This window comes from Passer domesticus, chromosome 1, assembly GCF_036417665.1.
Source record: "Passer domesticus isolate bPasDom1 chromosome 1, bPasDom1.hap1, whole genome shotgun sequence".
Classification (NCBI taxonomy): Eukaryota; Metazoa; Chordata; class Aves; order Passeriformes; family Passeridae; genus Passer; species Passer domesticus.
In genome coordinates this window covers 100,143,509-100,166,759 of record NC_087474.1, presented here as the reverse complement: position 1 = coordinate 100,166,759, position 23,251 = coordinate 100,143,509, and the positions used below count along the sequence as shown (strand labels likewise).

The window sequence follows — 23,251 nt, the reverse complement described above, 5'->3', positions numbered from 1 at the left end:
TCAAATTTGTACCCAGAATTTATTTTTCACTCTAAAATTTAGCTGTTCAGGTGGCCCTCTCCCAAAGAAATGAGAACATTATCTGTGGTTACTGAGCTGTGTAATCTAGTTTATAAGCCAAACAAGCTCCATCAAAATAGTTGCATTTATGCCCCCTTTACTTTCACTTTAGGATGGTGTGAAAATTCAGCTTTCAGGATTAAAATGAAGTTTCTTATGCCAGCATTTTGACTTCATTAAAATCAGATTTTTTTTTAAACTGTAGAGATCATTTCTTCTTTTAGGGAATGATGCAGAGAACCCTCAACAGAACTGTCAGGGCCACTGTAGTGACTAAAATGCCAGCATTTTCATCTGGATTGTGATGTATTAAGATGACATGGATATGCTGACATGACTCACTATTGAAAGAAACATTCTGTATGCAGATATTTGATAGAGTTCTTTCAGAAGGAGTAAAATGAGGACAATTCATAGTGAAAAATATTTTTTCCTTCTCTCGATGTTTCTATAACCTTTAATGATTGTACATTTCAGAGGCAACATTGCTGAGAAGAGCAAATTATGAGTAGGTGCTTTGTCAGGGAATAATGTATCTGCTGAATATTTATGCACTCTTATGCAGGGGTATTCATAGTCTGACTTACAGGAGTGCTGGCTGTACTCAGATGCATCTCAGAAAAGGTAAAGTTTTTTGGTTCTCTGGCACATAGCCAGCTTCACAGGCTGTGCAGCTTTGCTTCTTTTAGCTACAGTTTCAGGTTTCACTGACCTGAGAGTAGGATTTAACTGCTTTCTTATCTTTGGCATTCTCATGTCCTTAAATCTTGCCAGGATATGGGGGATCATATACAGCAGTTGTATTTATACTGTTCTGTAAAATCAGGTCAGGGCCCATTCTCTGACCCTGAGGCCAAATGACCCAGCACAGTTTGTGTCCATATGCTAAACCTTCTTCTCCTGCAAAAGGAGGGCAGCCTCCTCCCCGCTGTTTAGGAGTGGATGTCTCTCGGGTTTCCTGTGATCAGGATGACCCCGAGAGTCTCTTTTTCCCAGCCTGATGGTTGAAGAAGGAGTTGGAATTCCTTGGCTCTGGTTTTCAAGGCTGTTTATTTTCTCTTATCTAATACATTCTTTTCCTGACCCGCAGAGGTCTGTCTAGCAGGTCTGTCCAAGGCACACTGCCCGCCCTCAGGCTGGTGTCAACATTTTGTACTAAAAACTACGTGTACTTTATTTACCATTATTTTCCAATACCTCTCATCTCTGTTAGACTCTCTACTTCTACCCTAAACCAATCTAAAAGTGCCAACATCACACAGAAAATGGAGGCTAGGAAGAAGAAGGAAGACAAGCGCCCAAATCTCTCCATCTTTCCCCCTAGATCCCTATACTAAAAATCCCCAAAATTACACTTTTCACCCTGTGATAAATTCATTATCATTCTACTTAAACTTTTGTGACTTGTAACTCTTCATACAGGGTTGGTAATTTGCTCCATGGGTTAAAATCAAAAACCTAAGTGTCTTTGGCTTCCTGCCAAAATCTCCGAGCCCCCTGCCAGCAGCTTGAGCCATCCTGGGCACCCAGAGGCATGTCCTGGGTTCCAACAGATGTCTTCCTTCCTTTTTGTTTCACAGTAAGGGAGTCTGAGTAGGTGTACAGGTCAGCTGTAGGTCTTGAATGTGAAACTCTCCATGATTTTGCAATACTCTTAGTTTATATTTGGAGCCTGGTTAATTTAGCTCTGTGGCATCCATGCACTGATATATTGTGGTCCAGTGGAAGCCTGTGTTAAAAAATAAAAATTTGCAATTACCAGATATTTCCCTAACCCTACCTATGTACTGCCGTCTGAGTCTGTAGATGATTCACTAAAAAGCAGTTTTTCCTACTTACATCTGCACTTCATCAATTCTTTCACCCTCAACATATGCGCAGAATAATATGTTTAACTGGGTTTGGTAGTTCTGATTTTCCCTGGCAGGAGCCAGGCAGCAAACCTGAGTCAGACTTAAAAAGAACAAGATTAGCAAGAATAAGCAAGAGAGGATCTGCCTGCACATTACTGACAGACTTGTGTGGTCCTAATCTCAGCCTTCTCTTTTTCAGATCCCTTTGTGAGAGCTTTTATCCTCTGGTTTTCTGAAAAACTGCCTTTATTTTCCCATACCTTCCGGAGAAGATGCCATAACATTCCAGAATTTTATGTTTACATTTATAAGCTTTCTCTCTTCTGAATCTAGATCTGCTCTAGATCTGCTTGAGATGACCAAACTGGAATCCTCTGAATCAGTGGCTGCACAGCTGCCATTTAACAATACAGGATGTTTCCTGAGTGATGCTTTAATGTGAACCAATCTTTCCTGTCCTACCTGCTCCATCAACATTTCTCTTTTAAATTAAATATGTTCAGACAGTAAAAAGTCATCAAAATTCTTGGGTTCACACTGTGTGTTAGTTATTATCTGAAGCCCTAATATCTGCTCAAGATAGTACATTAGAGGAAAAAGAATGGTGAGGCTGTATTTATGTCTTGCTTTATTTGAAAAAGTGGTGAAAAAGCTGAAAAAAATGTTTTACATGTCCTATCCCATAGATATTGTTAGACCAGCAAAAAGATATGATTTCCTGTGGGTGTAGTTTTCTTCCAACAGGTGGAAGATAAGAGGAACTTGAAGGGTTTTGGTTTTTTTGTGGTTTTGTTTCTTTACTTTGTTTTAATATAATCAGTCTCCATTGATATTAATGGCTTTCTTTGTGGCAGAATGTCACTACACATGGATCTACAGAAGCAATACATCACGTGTATAATTCTAAGGAACTACATATAAAATAAACTTTCTTTTTTACTTTTAGAACATTCCATGTCGCGCCATTTCAATGGGTCAGGGCCAGGAAGTCCATGCAAGGCACCTGTTAAATCAGTGCATGCAGGATGGAGGCTGGCTCCTTCTACAGAACTGCCACCTTGGCTTGGAATTTCTTAATGAATTAATGGACACCATCACAACAAAAGAGTCTGTGAATGAAGATTTCAGAACCTGGATCACTACAGAGGCTCACCCAGAGTTTCCTATTAATCTTTTACAGTCCTCTATAAAATTTACCAATGAACCTCCTCAAGGTAGGAATTATTTCCTTTCCCATTGGAGAGATCACTGCTGGTCCAGGAAGGTTGGGCAGAAAGTAATGTTGGCTTCACTGTGCAGCTACTTGAAGCTGCCAGTCTTGGACATCACTGACCTATGTTCCTGGGCATCCCCTGGTCTTCTGGGCCTCCATGAACTTCCTTACAGCTAGGATCTTTCCCCACTTCCAGGATGTTTCCTCATATTCAGATGTTCATCTCATGCTTTCTGAGCCTCTAAACCCCCAGCTTTCCTAACCAACGTAGTCTAAGTGCAGAAGCACAATATGAGATCTGCATCTTAATTGGCAGTTTGGACTCATGTTTCTGTATTAATAGGGGTGCAAGAAAAACATGGATGGAATGAGTCCAGTGAGAACCCACAAAGATGCTGAAGCAATTGGAGAATATGCTAAGTGAGGAGAGGCCAGGATATATGTTGCCACTGGTTTCAGTTTATGATGTCAGTAGGAGTTAAGTATTTTTATCCAAGGTCCTATTTAAACCTTCAGACATTTAAACCTCTTATTTCAGTATTTAGCTTTGAACCTTAGTAAGATGTTTGTAACAGAATGTTTGATGTTGTGAAACACATCCTTTTTCAGCATTTATACTCCATCTCAAGAGCAGGCTGTCAGTCTGTTGATAAAAATGTCTTACTTCTTCCTCTTCTCCTTTCCCCACCTCCAATTCAGAGCTCAGCATCTTTTTATTTTACAGTGGCCCCCTCCTATCATTCTAATGGTAACAACCTATAGTTCCAAGAGGCTATTTTAGAAGTCAAGTTATAGCGAATTTGCAACTTGCATTTAGCAGCTGAAAAAAGCCCAGTGTAAAAATTTAAGTCAGGATGAAATATAGACAGTTTTAGTTTCTTAAGACTGTCCTGTCATATCTGTCATATTGGTAGCACAGTACAATAAGACACTTTTTTTTTTTTTTTGGAACCCTGTTATGATGCCCATTCAATATTTTGAAAAGCTATTTGTTTGAATATTGTTCTACAGGATCTTTGTGAAGTATGAACAAAAACAAAAGTACTTTTATTGTGTCATACGAAGTAGGATGATTTTGACAATCTTTTCACTGCACTTAAAATCTGCCCTTCTAGACTTGTGTGAAGCTGATTACCTGGAAAGTATCATAAGAGGGACCTGATGTCAGTAACTCATGCTTGGGTTGTCTGCCCAAGGCAAAAGATGCTTGAGTAGCACTGCCGGAAAACATCTGGGAGCAGTCAAACTTCTGTGTTTCATGGCAGCTGAGACTGTATCAGTATCAACTGCCTAAAGCTGTTCCTGGGATATGAAATGTCAGTGCTCAAACAAACCTCCCCAAGTATTAATATTTGCACTATGAATTTAGGTTCTCTTCTGTCACCTTGATGCCTGCTGGCCAGTTGAACAACCTGCATACAGAATTTTGGGATTTTTTTAGGAATCAAATCTAAATAAAATTATCTTAAATAAAACTAAAATATCTTATTATAAGTAAATATCAAAACAAACTCTTGAATAGCCAGTGCTATATTACATATTATATTAGGTGTCTTTTTTATTGCCATATAGTTGCTAAATAATTATGTTTCTATTTCAGTTGTATATGGGATCATTTAGAATATGAATCCATAATTTTAAATCATTCCAGACTCATGAAATTAATTTTTTGTGTTATCTACCTAAAACAAAATGTTATTGAAGTTTGCCTGCTATCACCAGCTGAACAGATAATTGATTCTAAGACATTATTTGAAGGTATAAGTAAGATGATACTGTAAATTGGAATAGAGAATTATGCTTAACAGAGGTTGGACTTATGGATTCTGTACATTTTTTTTGCTAATGTATTACATTTTTATATTTACCTTCTAGGTGTGAAAGCTGGCTTGAAACGCACATACTCAACTGTTACTCAGGATCTTCTGGGAGCAAGCAAAATGCCACAGTGGAAACCATTGCTATATGCTGTAGCATTTCTTCACACAACTGTTCAGGTTTAAAAATATATTTCTTCTCTTCTGTCATAAAGCGATGCTTCATTTATTAATGAACCTTGTTATTAAATGAGAAGTATTGTTAAAGGGAAGTTCCATGTTGGCATATTAACACAAATAAAATAAGAAAGAGAACAACACATCTTTATTATTGCAATTGTGTTAGAACTTATAATTTTGCTCAAGTTGGTCCTGTACCTCCAACAGGGATGATGTTTCAGAGGAAAAAAAGGACAATCAAGCAATGATCAATTAGAGTACTCTTCTATTAAAGTCCTTGTCAATGACTGTGTGATCTGTCTTTCAACTGACTGGGCTTTTACTAATATTTTAACTCATAAAGCATATTAAAGAAATTTACAATTTGTAGTTTGGAAAACCATAGTCTCAAAGTGCTGCATCCACAATGAGAAGGCGTTAAGAGGGTGAATATAAATCCTTTCTGCTCTGAAACCTGTAGGAGGAAATGAAGGTTTTGGGTCTTGACTTTCAGGACTTCCATTAAAGAAAGTGCTTTATGGATTAACCACAACTTTTCATCATTCTATCAATAGATTTTGCAATACTCTTAGTTTATATTTGGAGCCTGGTTAATTTAGCTCTGTGGCATCCATGCACTGATATATTGTGGTCCAGTGGAAGCCTGTGTTAAAAAATAAAAATTTGCAATTACCAGATATTACCCTAACCCTACCTATGTACTGCCATCTGAGTCTGTAGATGATTCACTAAAAAGCAGTTTTTCCTACTTACATCTGCACCATGCAGGGATATCTGCACAGCAGGGATAGGAATATAAGTGAAAGGAATTTATCTAATCCATAGAAATACCCCACACAATGATTATGGTCAATGATTTTGAACACCATTGCCTCACACAGTAGCTTAATTTTTGAAATTCAAAAGCTATTGTTCCAGACTCAGAGATTTAAAAAATACTTTTAAAAAGAGGATTTTTTTTCTTTGTGAAAATGTTAATATTCCTGTTCTTTGTACAAATTTAGCTACTAGATAAACAATCAAGTGTTTGGCCTTGCCTGTGTTTAATGCATTTTTTTAAAGTTGGTGAAATAGAGTTCCAGCTGGACTACTGCATTCTTAACATATTTCATGTATTCTTCTGCACTTAAGCTTTCTTCACAATTAATATCAATCAGTGTTTTACTGTTAATTCTAACTATTCTACAGGAAAGAAGAAAGTTTGGCCCATTGGGCTGGAATATTCCTTACGAATTTAATCAGGCAGACTTCGCAGCCAGCGTGCAGTTCCTTCAGAACCACTTGAACGACGTGGGCGTCAAGCAGGGAGTGAACTGGAGCTGTGTTCGCTACATGCTGGGAGAAGTGCAGTATGGAGGCCGCGTGACCGATGACCTCGACAAGGCACTGCTGAATACGTACACAAGGGTCTGGTTTGGAGAGCACATGTTCAGTGAAAAGTTTTGTTTCTACAAAGGCTACGTTATTCCAAAAGGGAATACTGTGGAAGACTATCTCCAGTACATAGAGCAGTTGACAGTGATTGATACACCAGAGGTAAAATATTTTAATATATTAAAGGGAGTTTTTGTGAGATTAATAACTTAATGAGGTTTTTTTTTCCAGAATTGTGTATGCATAGGTCAAGATTAGCAGGCAGATCATTATAGTGGGTATTCAGTGTAGATCTTCTGAACATAAAGAGGTAGATGCGGTCTTCTTCAAACAATTGGAAAAAGTCTCGTATTCACAGGCCCTCGTTCTTATGAAGGACTATTAGCAACCCTAATTATCCTCTGGAAGGTTGATACAGCAAGGTTCAAGTATCAATGTGTATAAAACCCTGTTGGAATGCTGTAAAGATGGAGCTAGAGCCTTTTTGATAATATCTTATGAAAGGAAAAGAGGCAATGCACATAAACAAGAGGAAATTCCATCTGAGAGCAAGAGAACAATTTTTAAGTGGAGGTGGTCAAACACTGGAAGAGTTTGCCCAGAGATATTGTGAAGTCTTTTCTTTGTAGACATTGAAATCCCTACTAGACACTGTCCTGGTCATCCTGCTCTGTCTGCCCCCGCTTGAGAAGATGATTTGGATTACATGACCCTCAGAGGTCCCTTCCAAACCAAACTATTTGGTGGTTTCACAATTCTGTATGGGAATGAGCAGACATGCAATCTGAGAAATAATGAAAGTAAAAAAGCCCTATGGTCTCATTTTGCAAGTTATAATTGGGAGTTTATTCCATTTTGACAACAGAAAGATGTGGATGTCATCAATGCCATGAACTGATGGGGTAGGGTGCAGGGTAGCTCCTGGTTGTAACCAGTTTTACATGACCCAATGTGTGCATATCACAGTGGTCACAGGGACTGGAGGATGGTGACTTTCTGCTCCCTCCAGTACAGGCACACATGATGAAGTTAGTTAAAACTGAAACAGAAGAGAATGCTCTGGAAAATTGAAACAGAGGTGAATGGTCTAGATTTCTGTCTCATTTCTATTAAGTTGATAAATGCCATTGGAAATAAGTTCTATTAAAATTAAATAGACTGAGTGGAACAGAAAAAACTGGTTTTCACTTACTGATAATGTTCTGGCTCAGAGGGTGAGAAGTTTCCAAGGTCATAAAATAAGCTTGGAAAGTTCTGAATCTCTGAAGATAGTTAAATCAGAATGCAAAGGTATTTGTGCCAACAATGAGGTACCTTTTCCAGGTGAAAGTAAATGCAGATGTGATAATGCATCACTGGGATCCATTTGAGCCCAGCTTGTGAAATGGTTCCTATCAGTGTATGAACCTTGGCTCTATCAGATTTCAGGTTCTGCTTTCATGTGTCTGCTCTTTTAAGCACTTGAGGACCTATCTCACAATGCTGCAATGTATTTTTAAAGTGTTTTGATGCCTGTAAAAAATCTGTATGTATGGTTTGAGGTAGGGGAATTTTATCTTTGGCTTTTATGTAAATAGAAGCAAGTCCAGGAATGCAAACATCTTTTTGTTCTTCCCATTTTCACTCATTAGGAAGAAAGCTGTGACTTTCTTCTGTCATTCTAAAATCTGTCAAAATTGCTCATGAAAACCTTTAACCTTTTAATCTCCCAATCTTCTTTGTTTCATGAAAGATACGGTGCTAGTTGAAACAGTGTATCCTTGATTCATTCCTTTTCCATTTTTAGTTAAGAAAGAAGGACTTGGTCTGCTTGCAGTGTCCTTGCTCCTTTGATGAAATTTCATCCTCAGAGCAGAATGAACACTGTCTTCTGAGAAGGGCAATTGAACTCAGTGTATTGGGTTAGGATGGAAACGTTTCAGTAGCAGGGGGCTAAGGAGTGGCTTCTGTGAGATGCTAGTAGAAGCTTCGGCCCTGTGTGGCAGGGCCAGTGTCAGACAGCTCCAAGACAGATCCACTGCTGGGATAATGTATTCATGAAGAATAAAAAGCTGCACGGGAATCTTCTGTCAGAGAGAGGAGTGAGAATATGTGAGAGGAACAGTTCTGCAGACCCCAACATCGGTGAAGAAGGAGGGGCAGGAGGTGCTCCAGGTGCCGGAGCAGAGATTCCCCTGCAGCCCATAGGGAACCCCACCCTGGAGCAGGTGGATGCCTGAAGGAGGCTGTGACCCTGTGGGAAGTCCGTGCTGGAACATGTTCCTGCAAGATCTATGGCTCCATGGGGAGAGGAGTCCATGATGGAGCAGATTTTCTGGCCAAGGTTATGACCCCACAGGTCATAACCATGCTGAAGCAGGCTGTTCCTGGAGGTCTGCACCCTGGACAAGGGACCCACACTGGAGCAGTTCACTGGAGCAGCCCAATGGATTAGTTTGTGGAGGACTCTCATGCTGGAGTAGGGGTAGAGTGGGAGGCGTCCTGCACCTGAGGAGGAAGGAGTTGGACACAGTGTGTGACAAACTGACCACAAATCCTGTTCCCTCTTCCTTGTCTCCTTGTGCTCCAGGGGGAGGAAATAGAGAATTTGGGAATTAAGTTGAGTCTGGGAAGAAGGGGCAGGTGGAGGGAAGGTGTTTTTATGATTTGGTTTTATTTCTCATGATCCTACTCTGATTTGATTGGTAATAAGTTAAATTAATTTCCCCAGGTCAAGTCTGTTTTGCCTGTGATGATAACTGGAGATTGATCTCTCCCTCTTCTTATCTCAGACCATGGACTTTTTGTTGTGACTTCTCTCCCCTGTCCAGTTGAGCAGGGGATGATGGAGGAGTGATTTCAGAGGAGTGTAGAGCTTTAGCAACTGTTTTTGAGGACTCATAAGGCTGGAAAATCCTGAAAGAAAGAATCCAACATTCTCTTTTTAAACAACATTCCCAGAGATTTTGGATCAAAAAGAACAAGAGAGTTGGGTCCTTGACTAAAGGACATTCAGAAAACTGGTCCACCCACTGTTTTCTTTCTTTCTTCTTCATACATCACTTGCATGAAACCATAGGACCAGACGGTCTCCCATGTCTCCCTGTCTTTCTTAATATTGATCCAATGTTTGTTAGCCCTTGGACTAGGGCTCCACTCACAGATATAGCAAATATTCTTCATGGTGCTAACTTGGGCTATAATATCACCACAAAATCTGCCAGAGCAAAACCAAGAAAATAAGCCGTCATTGTGCAAGAGCAAAAGCGGGAAAGAATTTATCTTCAAATGTGTGTTTCCTTCCGCAAAGAATATGAATGTAATGAAGTACATTGGTATTTTTGCTTTTTACAGCTCTAAACATTCAGTTTGAGTAAACAACTGTTTGCAAAACTTTAAATCCTATCTGGAATCTACCTACTATTATAGTTACACCCTCACTCAAATATGGTATTAGGTCTCTACTTTGTTCTGTTTTAAGGGTAAGATTTCCAAGTGGTGTAAATCAGTGCAGCTTTCCTGGCTTTGGCAATGGTGCAGCCACTTATATCCCTTGTCCCTGAGTTTCTAGATTTACAAGTATAACAATATTAAACGGCCCTTTTAATTCTCTCCTCAGAGTATGTAAATACTGGTTTCTAGAAATGCTTTCTTGCAATATACTGATTCTAATGTAAAATATGAAAACTGAATATGTGGCAAAAAGTGAAAAATGAGAAACAGAAGATTGCTTGGCTTTTGTGCTCAGTTTGAGGGCAAGCCTTCCTCATTGACAGATCAGTGGTTCAAAGTTTGTAAGAGATATGTAATATCTATAATTAAATGAGAGCTGGTGAAATAAGTCACAGTACGTACAATTCCTCCTGGAGAAGGGTTGCAATTGTCAATCTGACAATTATAGACTTACTGATATTTCAGTAAAGTTTCTGAAAAAGCTATTATCATTCAGACAAAGGGCAGCTTTGCAATAATTCTGTGCTAGCTGTATCTTAAATAAAATAATTCAATTTCAGGAGAAGGAGAAGTAAGGAGGGGGAAGCTTCAACAAAAATAGCTAAACCATAAAATATCTTACATATATCACCATCTTTAGGTGCTTCAGATGTGGGCATTATTTTATTCACCATGCTACATGCCTTATAAGCCTAAGAGTCTGAGTAAAATAAAACATGTTAGAAATGTTGACTGGTCAGATAATTAGAGGCATCTACTTGAGCTGGTACAAGAGCAATAGATCCACAGAGACACAGAACTAATGCTAAGGGGTCAATGTCCTCAAATGACATTTCCAACATTGAACCAAAGTAAAGGGATTTCTTCTCACCCCCTTGATACCATTCCACAGAAGACAATGCGATCAGTTAAAAAACCCTCCACTGACTGAATGAAAACACTATTGCATATGCAGCCTGTGTTAATGTTTAGTGAAATTTGGGTTTGGTCCTTGACCATTTAAATGGAAGAACTTCCAGTGATATCTATTGTTTTATGGAGCTGAGAATTTTTTTCCTTGTCTGTCCATTTTCATGAATTCTTTCCCCCCCCCCCCCCCAATTTTTATACCTTTCACTTTCAGGTGTTTGGACTTCACCCTAATGCAGATATAACTTACCAGACCAACCTGGCTAATGAGACATTCAGTACCATAGTGAGCATCCAGCCCAAAGACAGCAGTACCAGAGGGGGAGAAACCCGGGAAGCAGTGGTGCAGCGTCTTGCTGATGAGATGCTAGAGAAGTTACCTCCAGATTATAATCCTCATGAGGTATGTACTACTTTATAAAACAGATGTTTTATGTATGCATGTATATACATTCGTGTTTTGTAAGTTTTATTGTGCTTCTTAAATTTAACTGGCATATGTTTTAAAAATATCTTAAAATTATGCATAGGGGTTTATAAGTCTGTTTTGCTTTATTATCTGACATATTCCTACATCAGAAAGACATATTTCAAATGCCACAGTCCACTCAATCAGTCACCTTAACTCAGAAGACCCATTAAAGGCTTCAGAAAGTTCTTGCTTTCCTTAGTAGCTTACAGATGTAGCTTGATGACTTTCTGAGGGTCTGGTGATCCTATAGTGGTTACAGCATTAAATTTACCTACTCCCATTATGACACCACCATGATGAAGAGTGAATTTTATCACGGACCTTTTCATGCTCTAGATTTTTTTGGGTCTGAGCCATAAGAGGTGTCTTTGTCAATATTTTCTTGCATTTTTTATTAACATCCCCATAAAATGGAAAAATCCAGCATAGAGACTCTTGCATCAGTTTATAAGTAGGTTCTGCTGTCTTGCCAAGGGTTTCATGAACAGTAAATATTAAAATGCCCTCATTTCCATGATTTTATGCTTTACAATTCTGTTTTGCCTTGATAGTGCTTCCCCCCCCCCCCCCCCCCCAGTTGTAGTTCAAGCTGGTAAAATGCTCAGTATGAATTACAACTTGCTATGCATGCTTTATTTTCTTCTCTGGCCAACCTAGAATGTCCACCTAAGTAACAACTAATCATCTTGGGAGCTCAGCAGTATTTCCTGTCTTCCCTTCTACTATTAATCTCAGATTGAATATGTCTTGGATAAATAGCCACTTTTGTAATGTCATAATTCAGCTTGGAACTTCTCTTTTCATTCCCCTGTTGTCAAGCTACTTACAATCTGCAACATTTTTTGGTGAAACATGTTGCCACAAAATGTTTTCTTACTATCTTGTTATTTTTCGTTTTCATCACCTTCTTATTGAGCGAGTCTTAATGACAGTATATGCATAATTTTTTGTAGAATTTGATTAAGAAGAGTCAGTTTTAAGAGTCTGTTTTCTAGTTCTCATATTATTATTTAATAGTTAATAAATATTAGAAATAGAAAATAAAATTAAATCTAGTAAGTGTAATAATAATTCATAATTTAATGAATGTAATAATTTTCATGTTGTATCTACAACCATCATTTACACCTTAAATTGTTCTCAGTCCTCTTCCCTTATCTTTCCAATCAGAGTAAAGCTTTTTCATGGAACTAGATTCTTCTAGTTTCATTCAGCTCCTTAATTTTTTTTTCCAATTTACAGTAGCAGTAACATACTGAATGCCTGGATGCCATGTATACTTTTGCCATATTTGTAATATGGGTATTGAGCTAAGTTCTTACAATATACTTGCTAAATCCTCCAACAGACTATTTCTTCATTCTCTTGTTAAGATGACAACTTTTTTCCTCCTGAAGAATTTGTAATGCTTAGAAAACATCAATAGTACTTACTGCACTTTACATTGTAACCAGAGGGTAGTCTCAGGTTTTACCCCTGGGAAATCCATGCAGTACCTTTTGGTCATGTAAAATGCACATACACTCGTTTAATCCAAATTTCACTTTGGATTAAACTGTTTTTCTCTGGCATTTCTTCTGTTTAATATTAGGCTCATTCACTTTCTTTCCTTCCTTGGTTTATTCACTGAGGTTATGCACACAAACCACATGTGGGGGATGCCTCCCCTTTTGAGTCACTTCATCAAATCTTAGCTTTGGAGACCATCAGTTTTGGAACCAGGGACTGTAATTAAGGGCAAAGGGTCTGAAAGGGTTATTTCAGACGCTCAGTCCTTCACTCTTAACTTATCTCTCTCTACTTTACTGCTGCATTTGTATTTGTATATAATACATACTGCTTCATGTGTCTGTATTAAAAAAAAATCACCACCAATTGTTTTAATTTCATTTCACTCTCATCATCAAGCAGTATGACAAACTATTATCTTTTCTCATGATCTGCCAATCATACCGAGGGTTCTTATTTTCTAATAAGCAATCATCATTGCAATGATGCTCAGAATTAACATTTCTTTGCTTCAGTGCTGTTTCTCTTACATCTTCTATGAGCTTCAAAGGAAACTTATTTTGCTTTAATTGGCTTGATAGCTGTCCTGTTATGATTCAACCAAGGAGATTTGAGCTTGTACAGAGGATGTGCTGTTAGATTGACTTTTTTCTTCTGTATTTCTTACAGATGCATTCTGAGTTCAGTAAGTGTAGATACCACCTCTTTCTGGGGATGTCTAGTTTTCTAAAGCTCTGTGCATCTTCATCTGTGAATTACACTTCACTTTGATTAATCATACCACTCTTTATGTGCCTTTTTTTCAGTCTACACTACTGATGGATGGCACAGTACTTTTCCACAGAAACATTAAAAATTATGTCTAGTTTCTGTAGCATGGTAGTCATTCCTTTGTTCTGACCATCTAGAGAATATCCTGTGTTCATTTTCCAAGAGTTTGGTGTTGCTAATAACGTATATTCCTTGGAATATCTCCTTGGCTGTCTCACCTGCACTGCAACATCTACAGATTTAAATTCTGTAGTGTTATGAGATTTGACATTGTTTTTTCTGGACCCTGATTTTTCAGTATTTCTTTAATCAGTCTGCCTAATGAATTTGCCCTTTGTCCCTTCCTCTACATTTTAGAACTTGTATCATTCTCTACATCTTAGAACTTGATTTGGTCTTTCCAAATTCTTTCCTTGTTGTAGAGGAATTTCCCTTTTCTACCATTAGAGCCCAGTTCCACGTCTTACGTGTTGCTTATGTGCCAGAAGTGTGGCCACATCTACACAAGAAGCAAAAAAATCTATATCACATGTGTATCCCATTTAAGCTGTTACTGAATTATTCTAGAACCTTTTAGAAAGCATGGATATAGCTGAAGTGAGCTGTAAAGAAAGCTAAATTTTTAAATGCAAGTTTGCATAGGCTGAAAAAAGCCCCAAACCCAAATGACTAAAATACAGAAAAAGAAAATGAGTATCATGTTCAATAACATATAACAAAGAATTTCATCAATCAGAGCAGAAAAGAAGGGAGAGTTTAGGTATTCTCTGAGGAAAGAAGCAATAGTTTGGCAGAAGCTACAATATGGCAAATGAAATTATGCTTGCAGGTATAAGGAGTGAAATGGATTATGCAATTACTTGCTGCGATTTCTGAGAAAAAAAAAAACAACGGAAATTAGATGGGTTCTGTTATTTGTCAATTTAAGTCAACATTTGGTCATTCAGGACATTGTTACATACATAATGAATTTAATAAATCTGAAACAAATAAAACAAATATCCTAAATTGTAAAAGGCTGAGGGAATGTGTCTAGAAAAAGAGTTTGTATGCATTTTCCTTATTGCAAAAGATCAGTAAAAACAGAAGCATTCATTAGTCCTACCAGTACAGCTTGGGTTTGCTTTCAGAATAATATTGTACTCCAGTAATGCCATGATGTGTTAGTCTTTGAAAACCTAGGTACAAAGATATTATCAGTGGAGAAAAGGAGCAAAATTTTTTGGAAACAATGAAGGTAATTAAAAGCAAATTCTCTTCAGAGAAAGTGGCAGGTGCCGTTGCTACTTTTGATCAGTTCATGTGGCTCCCTTTAGAAAATGTGGAGTGAATTTGCAGAGAGCTACAACCCCAACAGACTGGGTTAGGGACAGATGGTACCAACACCAATTATTTGCTGACATTCAGAGCTCCAGATTGTATTTTCTCTTGATACATTGTGAATCCAGAGAAATTTCAGGCTGCCACAGAGAGGCCTTCATTTCTCAATTATAAGCCTTCAGCAATGACTTCAGTCTCAACAGCTTTCAAAACAGGGCAACCATTTTACCCCATGATGTATGCTGCTTCTTTTGTTGTTGTGTTTTTGCAATGCTTCTCACAAGTCAAGTAACTTACTCAAAAGAGCAGAAACAAAATGAGTCACCTTTGCATGCTTTCTCAGCTTGTGGTTTGACACAGGTGGTGGAAAAGCAAAATAAACCTTCCTCCTGACCTGAAACTGTCCTCATTTTCCTCCGAGTAAGAATTCTGCTTTCATGAACCTTTTTGCTTCTGGGTCTCGCCTTGCAGGTTACAGAGAGATTAGTGGTAAAATGATTAGGTCCAGTCAGTCCATGAGAGTGAAGACAGGTGCAAGAATAAATGTCAGCCTGTCACGCAGAGAAGTTTACAAAGAAAATGATCCTTGCATCTTGAAAAACAGCTTTCTAAGGAATAGCAAGTAGCAGCAGTTTTTTTTCTTTAAATATTTTCTGTAGTATTGATTTAGCTGTAATTCCTCTAAGGCTATGGCTACATTAGCAAGCACTGCATGGAAATAGGAATTTGTCTAAGAACCCCAGGCCTTCATTAGATGTTTTGCTGGGGAATTTGCCTTGTCTAACTCTAGTCTGGGCCTGTAGGCTGACCCCATTAGTAATTGAAGTACCTTAGAGTCCCTGAAGCACACCTTTTGCGTTAGTTTAATTTGAAGCTAAAACCTTTGTGTGCCTGAAATCTAGTGTTCAGTAGAGGGTTTTTGCTACAAAAAAAACCAACCCAAAAATTAAAAAAAACATTCAGGGTCTGTACAGAAACACTGACATAGGTGATTCTGTAATGTGTCATTGGTTTTACTTATCAACACTATCAGATATGGTGGTTATCCAGCTCTGGAGCGTCTTCTATTTTCTATGTATTTCAATCTCTGCTTCCTTATGTGCAGCAAGGAAGGGGTTCTCGACATCCCTTGAAAAGAGCTTTGGCTTATCCATCTACAGAGTGATGGACTTCCCATTTCTCCTGACAGGGAATGTAGCAAGTAACGAAGTCTGATTAAAAAAAATAGCATTTACTGAAAACCATAGGCAGTCACTACTACAGTAACTTGATCAATGATCATGGCATGAGTTCAGCAACCACTTTTCTACTGACAGTCCTATAAAGTATGTGCTGACAAAGAAACTGGTGACCTGAGGAGAGTTAAGAAATATGCATAAAGGAATCTGACACAGTAGAGATATGCATTGCAAAATCATGTAGACAAAGCTATTAAGATTATGATTTTAGTAGCTCCTTTCTTAAATCACATTGTTTTATGTTGGATGATAGCTGTTTGCATAATGAAAAGGGGATGTTCTAAGTGGGCTTTATGGAATTAGTATATTAATCTCAGAAAAGCTATTTTGGTTAATGAGTTCAGTCTTTTGAGGGCTTTTTTTTTCTGAGACTCAGTATCCATATCTTTATGTCATAATAAGTACAGCCCCGGCTGTAAGTTATTTGATTGCTTGATAAGAAGAATTCTAATACAAAACTACTTAATCATAATTCAGTGCTTGTATTTGAAATGAATCCTAGCAGCAATACTTCCAAGAAATGCACTGTGTCGTACTCAGTAAATCTCACCATAGATCAGGATTGATTTGTATACAATAAAGTAAGAAGTATGGAACTTTTTTTTCCAGTTTCGATATGTGGTTATGCTTGGTACTCCAGCCTGAGTGTTCTGAGCATATCTAGGTTGGATTATCAAATTTCTGCCTTATTGGTTGCCTCCATAATTCAAAACATTATAGGTATTTTTGTAGGCACATGAAAGTAAATCAGAAGATTGTGTTCTGAGAATTCACTAGTTAAATTTTACAATTATCAGAGCAGTAATATTTTAGAATTTTTATTTAATGTCCTGTTTGTAGAGTCATAAATATCAGTATTTTGGAAAATAACCCCTTTAATAACATCTGTCATACAATTTTTCCTCAAATGGGAGAATTCTTCCTCTAAATGATCCCCAAAAGGAACATATGCTCTGTAGACTAGAAATAAAAATTGTGTTTCCTATTTAAAGGATAAAATGCATAGACTATATACTGTACAATTTCTTTCTTATTAGTGGCATGCACTAGACTTCTAAGTATTCTGAAAAAAATAAATAATGTTTTTACTCTTTGTCAAGAAGCAAAATTACCAATTCCTGTGAATTTTTCAGAAAGCAGAAGTTTTCCCTGGATTTTTTGTGAAATAATCAGAATATTTAATTGTGTGGATTATCCAAAAACTTTATTGCCTCAGCTCTAGTCTATGATAGCTGATTTAAGTATTTTTTTCTCTTTCACAGGCAGGACGCATTAACTCAGTCTGTAAAATGTACTGTCACACTGCAAAGCATTAGCATAATTGACTGGCACCTATTTCTTGGACATTCTGTCTGACAAATCCATAGGTCCTTGTGATTAAAATATGATGTATAACCTTGCTGATAGCTGTCTCCCAAGGAGGATAGCATAAAAAGTTGAGAAAGAGTATTTTATTTGGCTTAGAGTTGAAATTTAAGATTTGGAAATTGCCAAAGCATTTATGTATTTATACTAGTGTTTATAACTACTTATCTGCTGTATGATATTCATCTTGCAGCAATTTGCTATTTATGGTAATAATTAAATCTTTAGTAATGTTTATTATTTGTTTAAAATGTACAGTATACATAATATTATACATAATAAGATATATGAGCCATTGGCTTTCTAAAAGTGGGGAACAATTCTTGAAAGTCTGAAAAATCAGGAGTTCTAGCACTGTGTGGGCTATAGGCACCATGACTTTTGCAGGTGCCATTAAACCCTCTCTCATGCACTGTAGTATACAGTGAACCTTGATATACACAGAACCTGCAGTGCATGGCTGAAGCACATTCCATGCACATCATATGCAGAAGCGAGACAGGGAATGCTATTGCTACTTTCATTATGACATGTCCTTAACCAGCACAGGCAGCTGCTTCCGTTTTGAAAACACCCTCTGTTGAATTTGAGAGAAACTGTTACCCTTGAAAACTAAAAAGGCCAAAGGCTTCTACTTGCAAAATGGTGCACATAATGGTGTAACAGATTTCTGTGGCAGCTGTATTATTTCTGGCAGTCTTGCCTCTCTAGTAATGTATCCATGAGCATCTTGTCTTATGAACAAGTCACATGCTACTGAAAGTAGCAGCTTTTACATATCATTGTTCTTGTTAAGTGGAACTCCATTTGTTACATTATTTCAGCTCCTCAGGGCAAGGAAAGGTGATGAAGTTCACCCAGCACAATTTGGAAATGCAAAGAAGTTACCATCAAACAGTGCTTTTGTATAGCATGTGGGGTTTTTTATTTTAAGATCTAAGACCCTGCAGCCTAACAAGGACAGAAGGAACTGCTGTGTCCCTTCAAAAAGAGGGAACTTTCCATTCTTAGAATGATGGAGGAGCTCATTCTGGTAAGCTAATGAGTCACAGTGTGCTAAATCTTACAGTTGGCACAGGGCTTGAATGGCCATCTGTTACTAAAATGTTTCTTTTCTGAAAATGTTTTTGCTTTCAAAAATTATTGCATGGCAAACAGGAGATTAGATTTTATAATCATTGCACTATTCTTTTTTAGGTGAAAGCACAACTTCAAAAGATGGGAGCTTTTCAGCCCATAAACATATTTCTCCGTCAAGAAATTGACCGGATGCAACTTGTTATATCCAGAGTTCGAACTACACTGACTGATCTCAAATTGGCTATTGATGGTAAGCTGCAATATCAAACATTTAATTAAGGTGCAGTTTATTACTAGCAGTTACTTATACCATATAACTAAATAAATATTTCTCCTCATTTCCTTCCTTTCTCTTTTGTTCGCTCCCTCACACAGTTTTTCTCTTTTTCTCTGTCTTTGTCATATGACCACTAATTCTAGCCCTTAAAATCTCCTGATTGCATCTCTAAGGACACTCCACCTAAATTTATTCTGCATGCATCTTCTCCAGTATTGCAGTTCATGTCCCTCAGCACTACTTCACTTCTGTGATTCTCTCTAGGATGCTACAGAGCTCAGAGGAGCAGAATTGCGTGAGAAAGTCCATGGGCCATGTACCAGAGTTATTTAAGAAATTAAGCTGAGACATAATGACATAGAACAAGGTGGAAGGGTTGCTGCTAAGTAATTGAGAGACAGGGAACTCAGGAGGCAAGGTGAAAAGTACTCTAATTTAAGGTGAAATTTGACACATTTGTGAAACTGGTTATACCAAATGGCATGTCTCTAAATGGAAGCTGAAGTGAGTGGCAGTGTCAATCAAAAGAGAGAGAGAGAGAGAGACAGTTCTTCATTTAGGCTTCACAGGAGGCAGGAAACAGCACTCAGTATCTCTCAGAGACAGGAGTATTTGGCTAAAAGTGAGCAATGGTGAATGAAGTTAAAAAAACCCCAAGAGTAGAGGCAAGTAGAAGCAGATGGAAAATTTGATCAGAAAAAGAGTGAGGAAAAAGAAGGAACAATGATGTTGCCATCTGCTTTTTGTTTTCACTTCCTATTTTGCTTCCTCTTTTGCAAGAGTTGAAATACCCAGGAAGGAAAGTGTACTGTTGCTCAGCCAAGCCTCTTGAATTAACAAATTAAAAGGAAGCAGGAATGGGTAGATTCCAGTGGTAAAGCTCTCACCCAAGTCTGCTTTTCTCTAGCAGAGAGACAGAAATTATCTGACAGAGCAAACTCTTCTCACAGCGAGCAGGACAGAATGCCTCAGAATTAGTCCCTTCTAACACAGCTGATGGCATTACTGTAATCTGCCTTACTGGTATTCTGACAATGTCTTTCATGAGGGGGCATTATTTTTTAATTTGTATTTTTATTACATAAGGATCAAAAGGGATTTCTTTTTTCCTATCATTTGTATGATACACTAAGACAACAAGACATGCTTCAGAAACCTCATGCCTATAATCTGAATCTAGGAAAGATGTGCCCAAGGCTAATAATCTTTCATATCCTGTAATAACATACATAAAGATCAAGCTGGAAGAAACAATTGTTCCCTTTTATATGTGAATAGGGTCCCTTTCAAATATATAAAAGGAATATTTTCCATCCAAGAAAGTGTTAATCTTTCCTTGATTGTGACAGATATATTTAAATTCTCAATATGCATAATATTCTGCAGAGGGGTGGATGAGTAACATTTATGAGTAATTTATTTGCACTTCACATTCAGTTCCACAGTGGGCACAGTGCTCTGCCAGATGTTTAATCAAGTTAATGCTGTAACTTTTATGCAATTCTCTACAACATAATTTCTTACGGACAGGCAAGTTAAATATAATGAAAAATTGCTCTGAAAACAAAATTGGATGTATAGTTAACAATAACAATTAATGGCTTCTGGCATGTTCATGCTATATCAAGTGCATGTGGTAGACTGTTAATTAGGGGATGGAAAGAACTTAGGCACTCTATCTCACCAAAAGGGAAAACCCCAAACTGTCTCATACTAGATTCTCTCCCAAAACTAGTCAACTGCAATCAAGTCATCTGAGGTGCTTCATTTTCTTTACAATGAGGTAAACTGGTGCCTGCTCAAACAGGTAATTTTTGACATCTGCCCTGCTCACGTATCTGGCTCTGGCTTTATGAACCTGTTAAGGTCTAGCACCCACTTTAAGCAGACCTAAAATTTCAAATAAATTTGGTGTTTAAGAATATAGTGTGTCTTTAGGTTGTGAAAGGAAGTCTGAATATCTGATTCTGCAGTTTGGATATGAATGGATGGACCTTGTTACTTTCATGTTGCTCACCAAGGTAATGTAAAGCCCTCCTCAGGGGCTCTTGAGGTAATTTGAGGTAATGTAAAGCCCTCCTCAGGGAGAGCCCACATAAAGCTGAACATGAGGGATGTAGAAGGAATTTGCAGACACAGTTTTGTCCTTCTGTCCAGAGGGCAGATTAAGCAGTTCAGCTTTTGGGAGGGGTGAGGATACTCAGCCTGTGTCCAACATGTTTGTTGGCAAATATGCCCCAGAAGCTTGCATCTCCACCAATAAACTTTGCTGCCCAGAGGGACACTTTTTCTGGATCAAATTGTAGTAATTAGATCGTAGCTGCACTTTGTACTCTCACTTATGTCCCAACCATTACTTCTGCTTTAATTACTTATTGATTTGCCAGAGTTTATTTCACAGTTGGCATAATACAGAGCTTCACCATAAATCAGAACACAGCAGTGATGGTTGTCCTCTTGAGTGCTCTAAATAGAAGCCATGTTCCAAACAGAGAAATCTTTTCAGAGACAAGGGGAAGACATGGGGTTTGCACCAAAAATGCCACATCTTAATGGGTTATGAGCAGCAGAACTTGAGCCCCTATTAGAAGATGAGCATTCTTTGTAGGGCAGTATCCAAGCTGTAGAGTTCCTGTGTACTTACCTCCTGCCTCTGGCAGTGTAGAGACCTCTGGCACAGAACACTAATCTCTCACTCTTTATTGTAAAGTGGATACTTCAAAGCCCCTCTCCTACTAGTGAAGATAGTATCTCTAAATGCAATAAAATCTAATGACCCATCCAGTTATTCCTAGCCTTTTAGAGTTTGTTTGAGTTTGTCTGAATGTGGCCTGTCTGTGAAATTTTGTGAGGTTGTCTCTATTTCTCCATGCACTGAATAAGAGTGGTAAGCATTTTGATGTCTTCTCTTGGTGAGGAAAGTGAGAAGAGAGATTCTGTGGGAGTATTTTCCATGAATGAAGTGGAGCATACTTGTAGTAGCACTGAAAGTGGGTATTGAATCCTTGGGAATGGAAATAAGCACAGCTTTTAGTTTGATTTTAATCCTTATTCTTTTTGGCCCAGTTAACATTGTGTTTAAGGGCTTCTTGTGAAACAAAATAAATGCTTAACTCATTACTTATATCTAGGTTCTACTTTGGTCATAAAACTGCATCTGCTTGGTTCTGGTTTCTGGTACCTTACAGCTTTGTGTTTTCAAACTAATCCTTGGGAATTGCCTAAATTGCCTACTTCATGAACAAGTGCAGAACAACTGAGAAACCTTGGATTTTTTTATCTTTTCATGTCATATATGTGCCCCATGATCACAGAACTCCCACTGCTATTTGTATAGTATTTGCAGAGCTAGGAGAGAGAAGTCCTTTCCTGGTAACGCATTTCCTGAAAATGCAGCAGTTCCATGGCATGTTTTAGAAGTTGTGTAGGATATTTATATCATCTACACAAGCTCATGAGTGAAGCTCAATATAAAGATTCACTATTTTTTTCCAACTCAGAATACCATGTGGTTTAAAGTACCATTTGTATCATGATGCTGAAAGGAATTTCAGTTCATTGTATGTAGCACCTTACAAGAGGGATAAAAATGAAGTCAAAAAGAGTCAAAAGATGTAGCTGGTAATTTATTTTAACCTACATGGTGAAAAAGTGAAGCTCAGGAAACTAGTCTTGCCGGAGTGCACAGGAAAGGTAATTTCCCATGAAAGGAAGAGGTGTGGAGTCATTCTCCCTGTCTGGCTAGTTCTAGTTTGGCTCGTAGTGGTATAAGACTGCTAACACTAACACAGTTTTAGTTTGGCTTGCTGACAATGATAATAGAATTTTGAACTGAAAGATCTTGGGCTCTTACCTTACCAAGTTGTACTGTGTGTATGTATCTGTGTGTGTGTGAGGCTTGTGGGGATTCATCACTTTTGGAAGAGGATTTTATTTGAAAATAATTAAGAGCACTCAGTAAAGACATTAATGGAATGTAACAAGGGGGAGATCATTTGAGGAACTAAGGGGATGAGTCTAGTATGTCTTGTGGTGTAGTTACTCTTGGCTCAGCAGCTCTCATCCATTATTTAATTCTCATCCTGATAAGAATGCCAGAATGCCTCCTGTTGTCTTTCACAGTGTGGCACATAATTTCTGAACTTCTTAATAGGTGTTACATATGCTTGCCATGATGCTGGCCACGACAACTGTTTGGAAACACACACTGCACATTAAGGACAAACTGCAGAATAGAATTTATCTGCCTGTTGTATTACTCTAGCTCAGGGTAGTGATTTGTGTTACTTTTTTTGTAGAGGCATCTTCAAATTACTGCTTTAAACTTAAACTTTAAAGAGAAAACAGAGCAGAGGCAAAGGTTAGATGCTGCTGGAGAGAA

General features: G+C 37.9%; 1 protein-coding gene across 12 annotated transcripts in view; it reads left to right on the top strand.

The window, feature by feature from the left end:
* Positions 1 to 23,251, top strand: part of LOC135306700 (dynein axonemal heavy chain 5-like) — a 149,622-nt gene that overhangs the window by 115,378 nt on the left and 10,993 nt on the right. For 7 of the 12 annotated variants that reach the window (XR_010367487.1, XR_010367486.1, XM_064431079.1 and 4 more), the window contains 5 exons: positions 2,860 to 3,127; positions 5,002 to 5,123; positions 6,312 to 6,659; positions 11,053 to 11,241; positions 18,711 to 18,843. Coding sequence is in view for 6 of the 12 variants with exons in the window: in XM_064431079.1 (XP_064287149.1) it covers positions 2,860 to 3,127; positions 5,002 to 5,123; positions 6,312 to 6,659; positions 11,053 to 11,241; positions 18,711 to 18,843 (1,060 nt within the window). In the remaining 6 variants the exon portion in view is untranslated. Of the gene's footprint in view, positions 1 to 2,859; positions 3,128 to 3,469; positions 3,605 to 5,001; positions 5,125 to 6,311; positions 6,660 to 11,052; positions 11,242 to 18,337; positions 18,547 to 18,710; positions 18,874 to 19,134; positions 19,311 to 23,251 lie in introns of those variants that run through there. The other 5 variants (XR_010367490.1, XR_010367512.1, XM_064431122.1 and 2 more) reach the window with 5 other exon arrangements.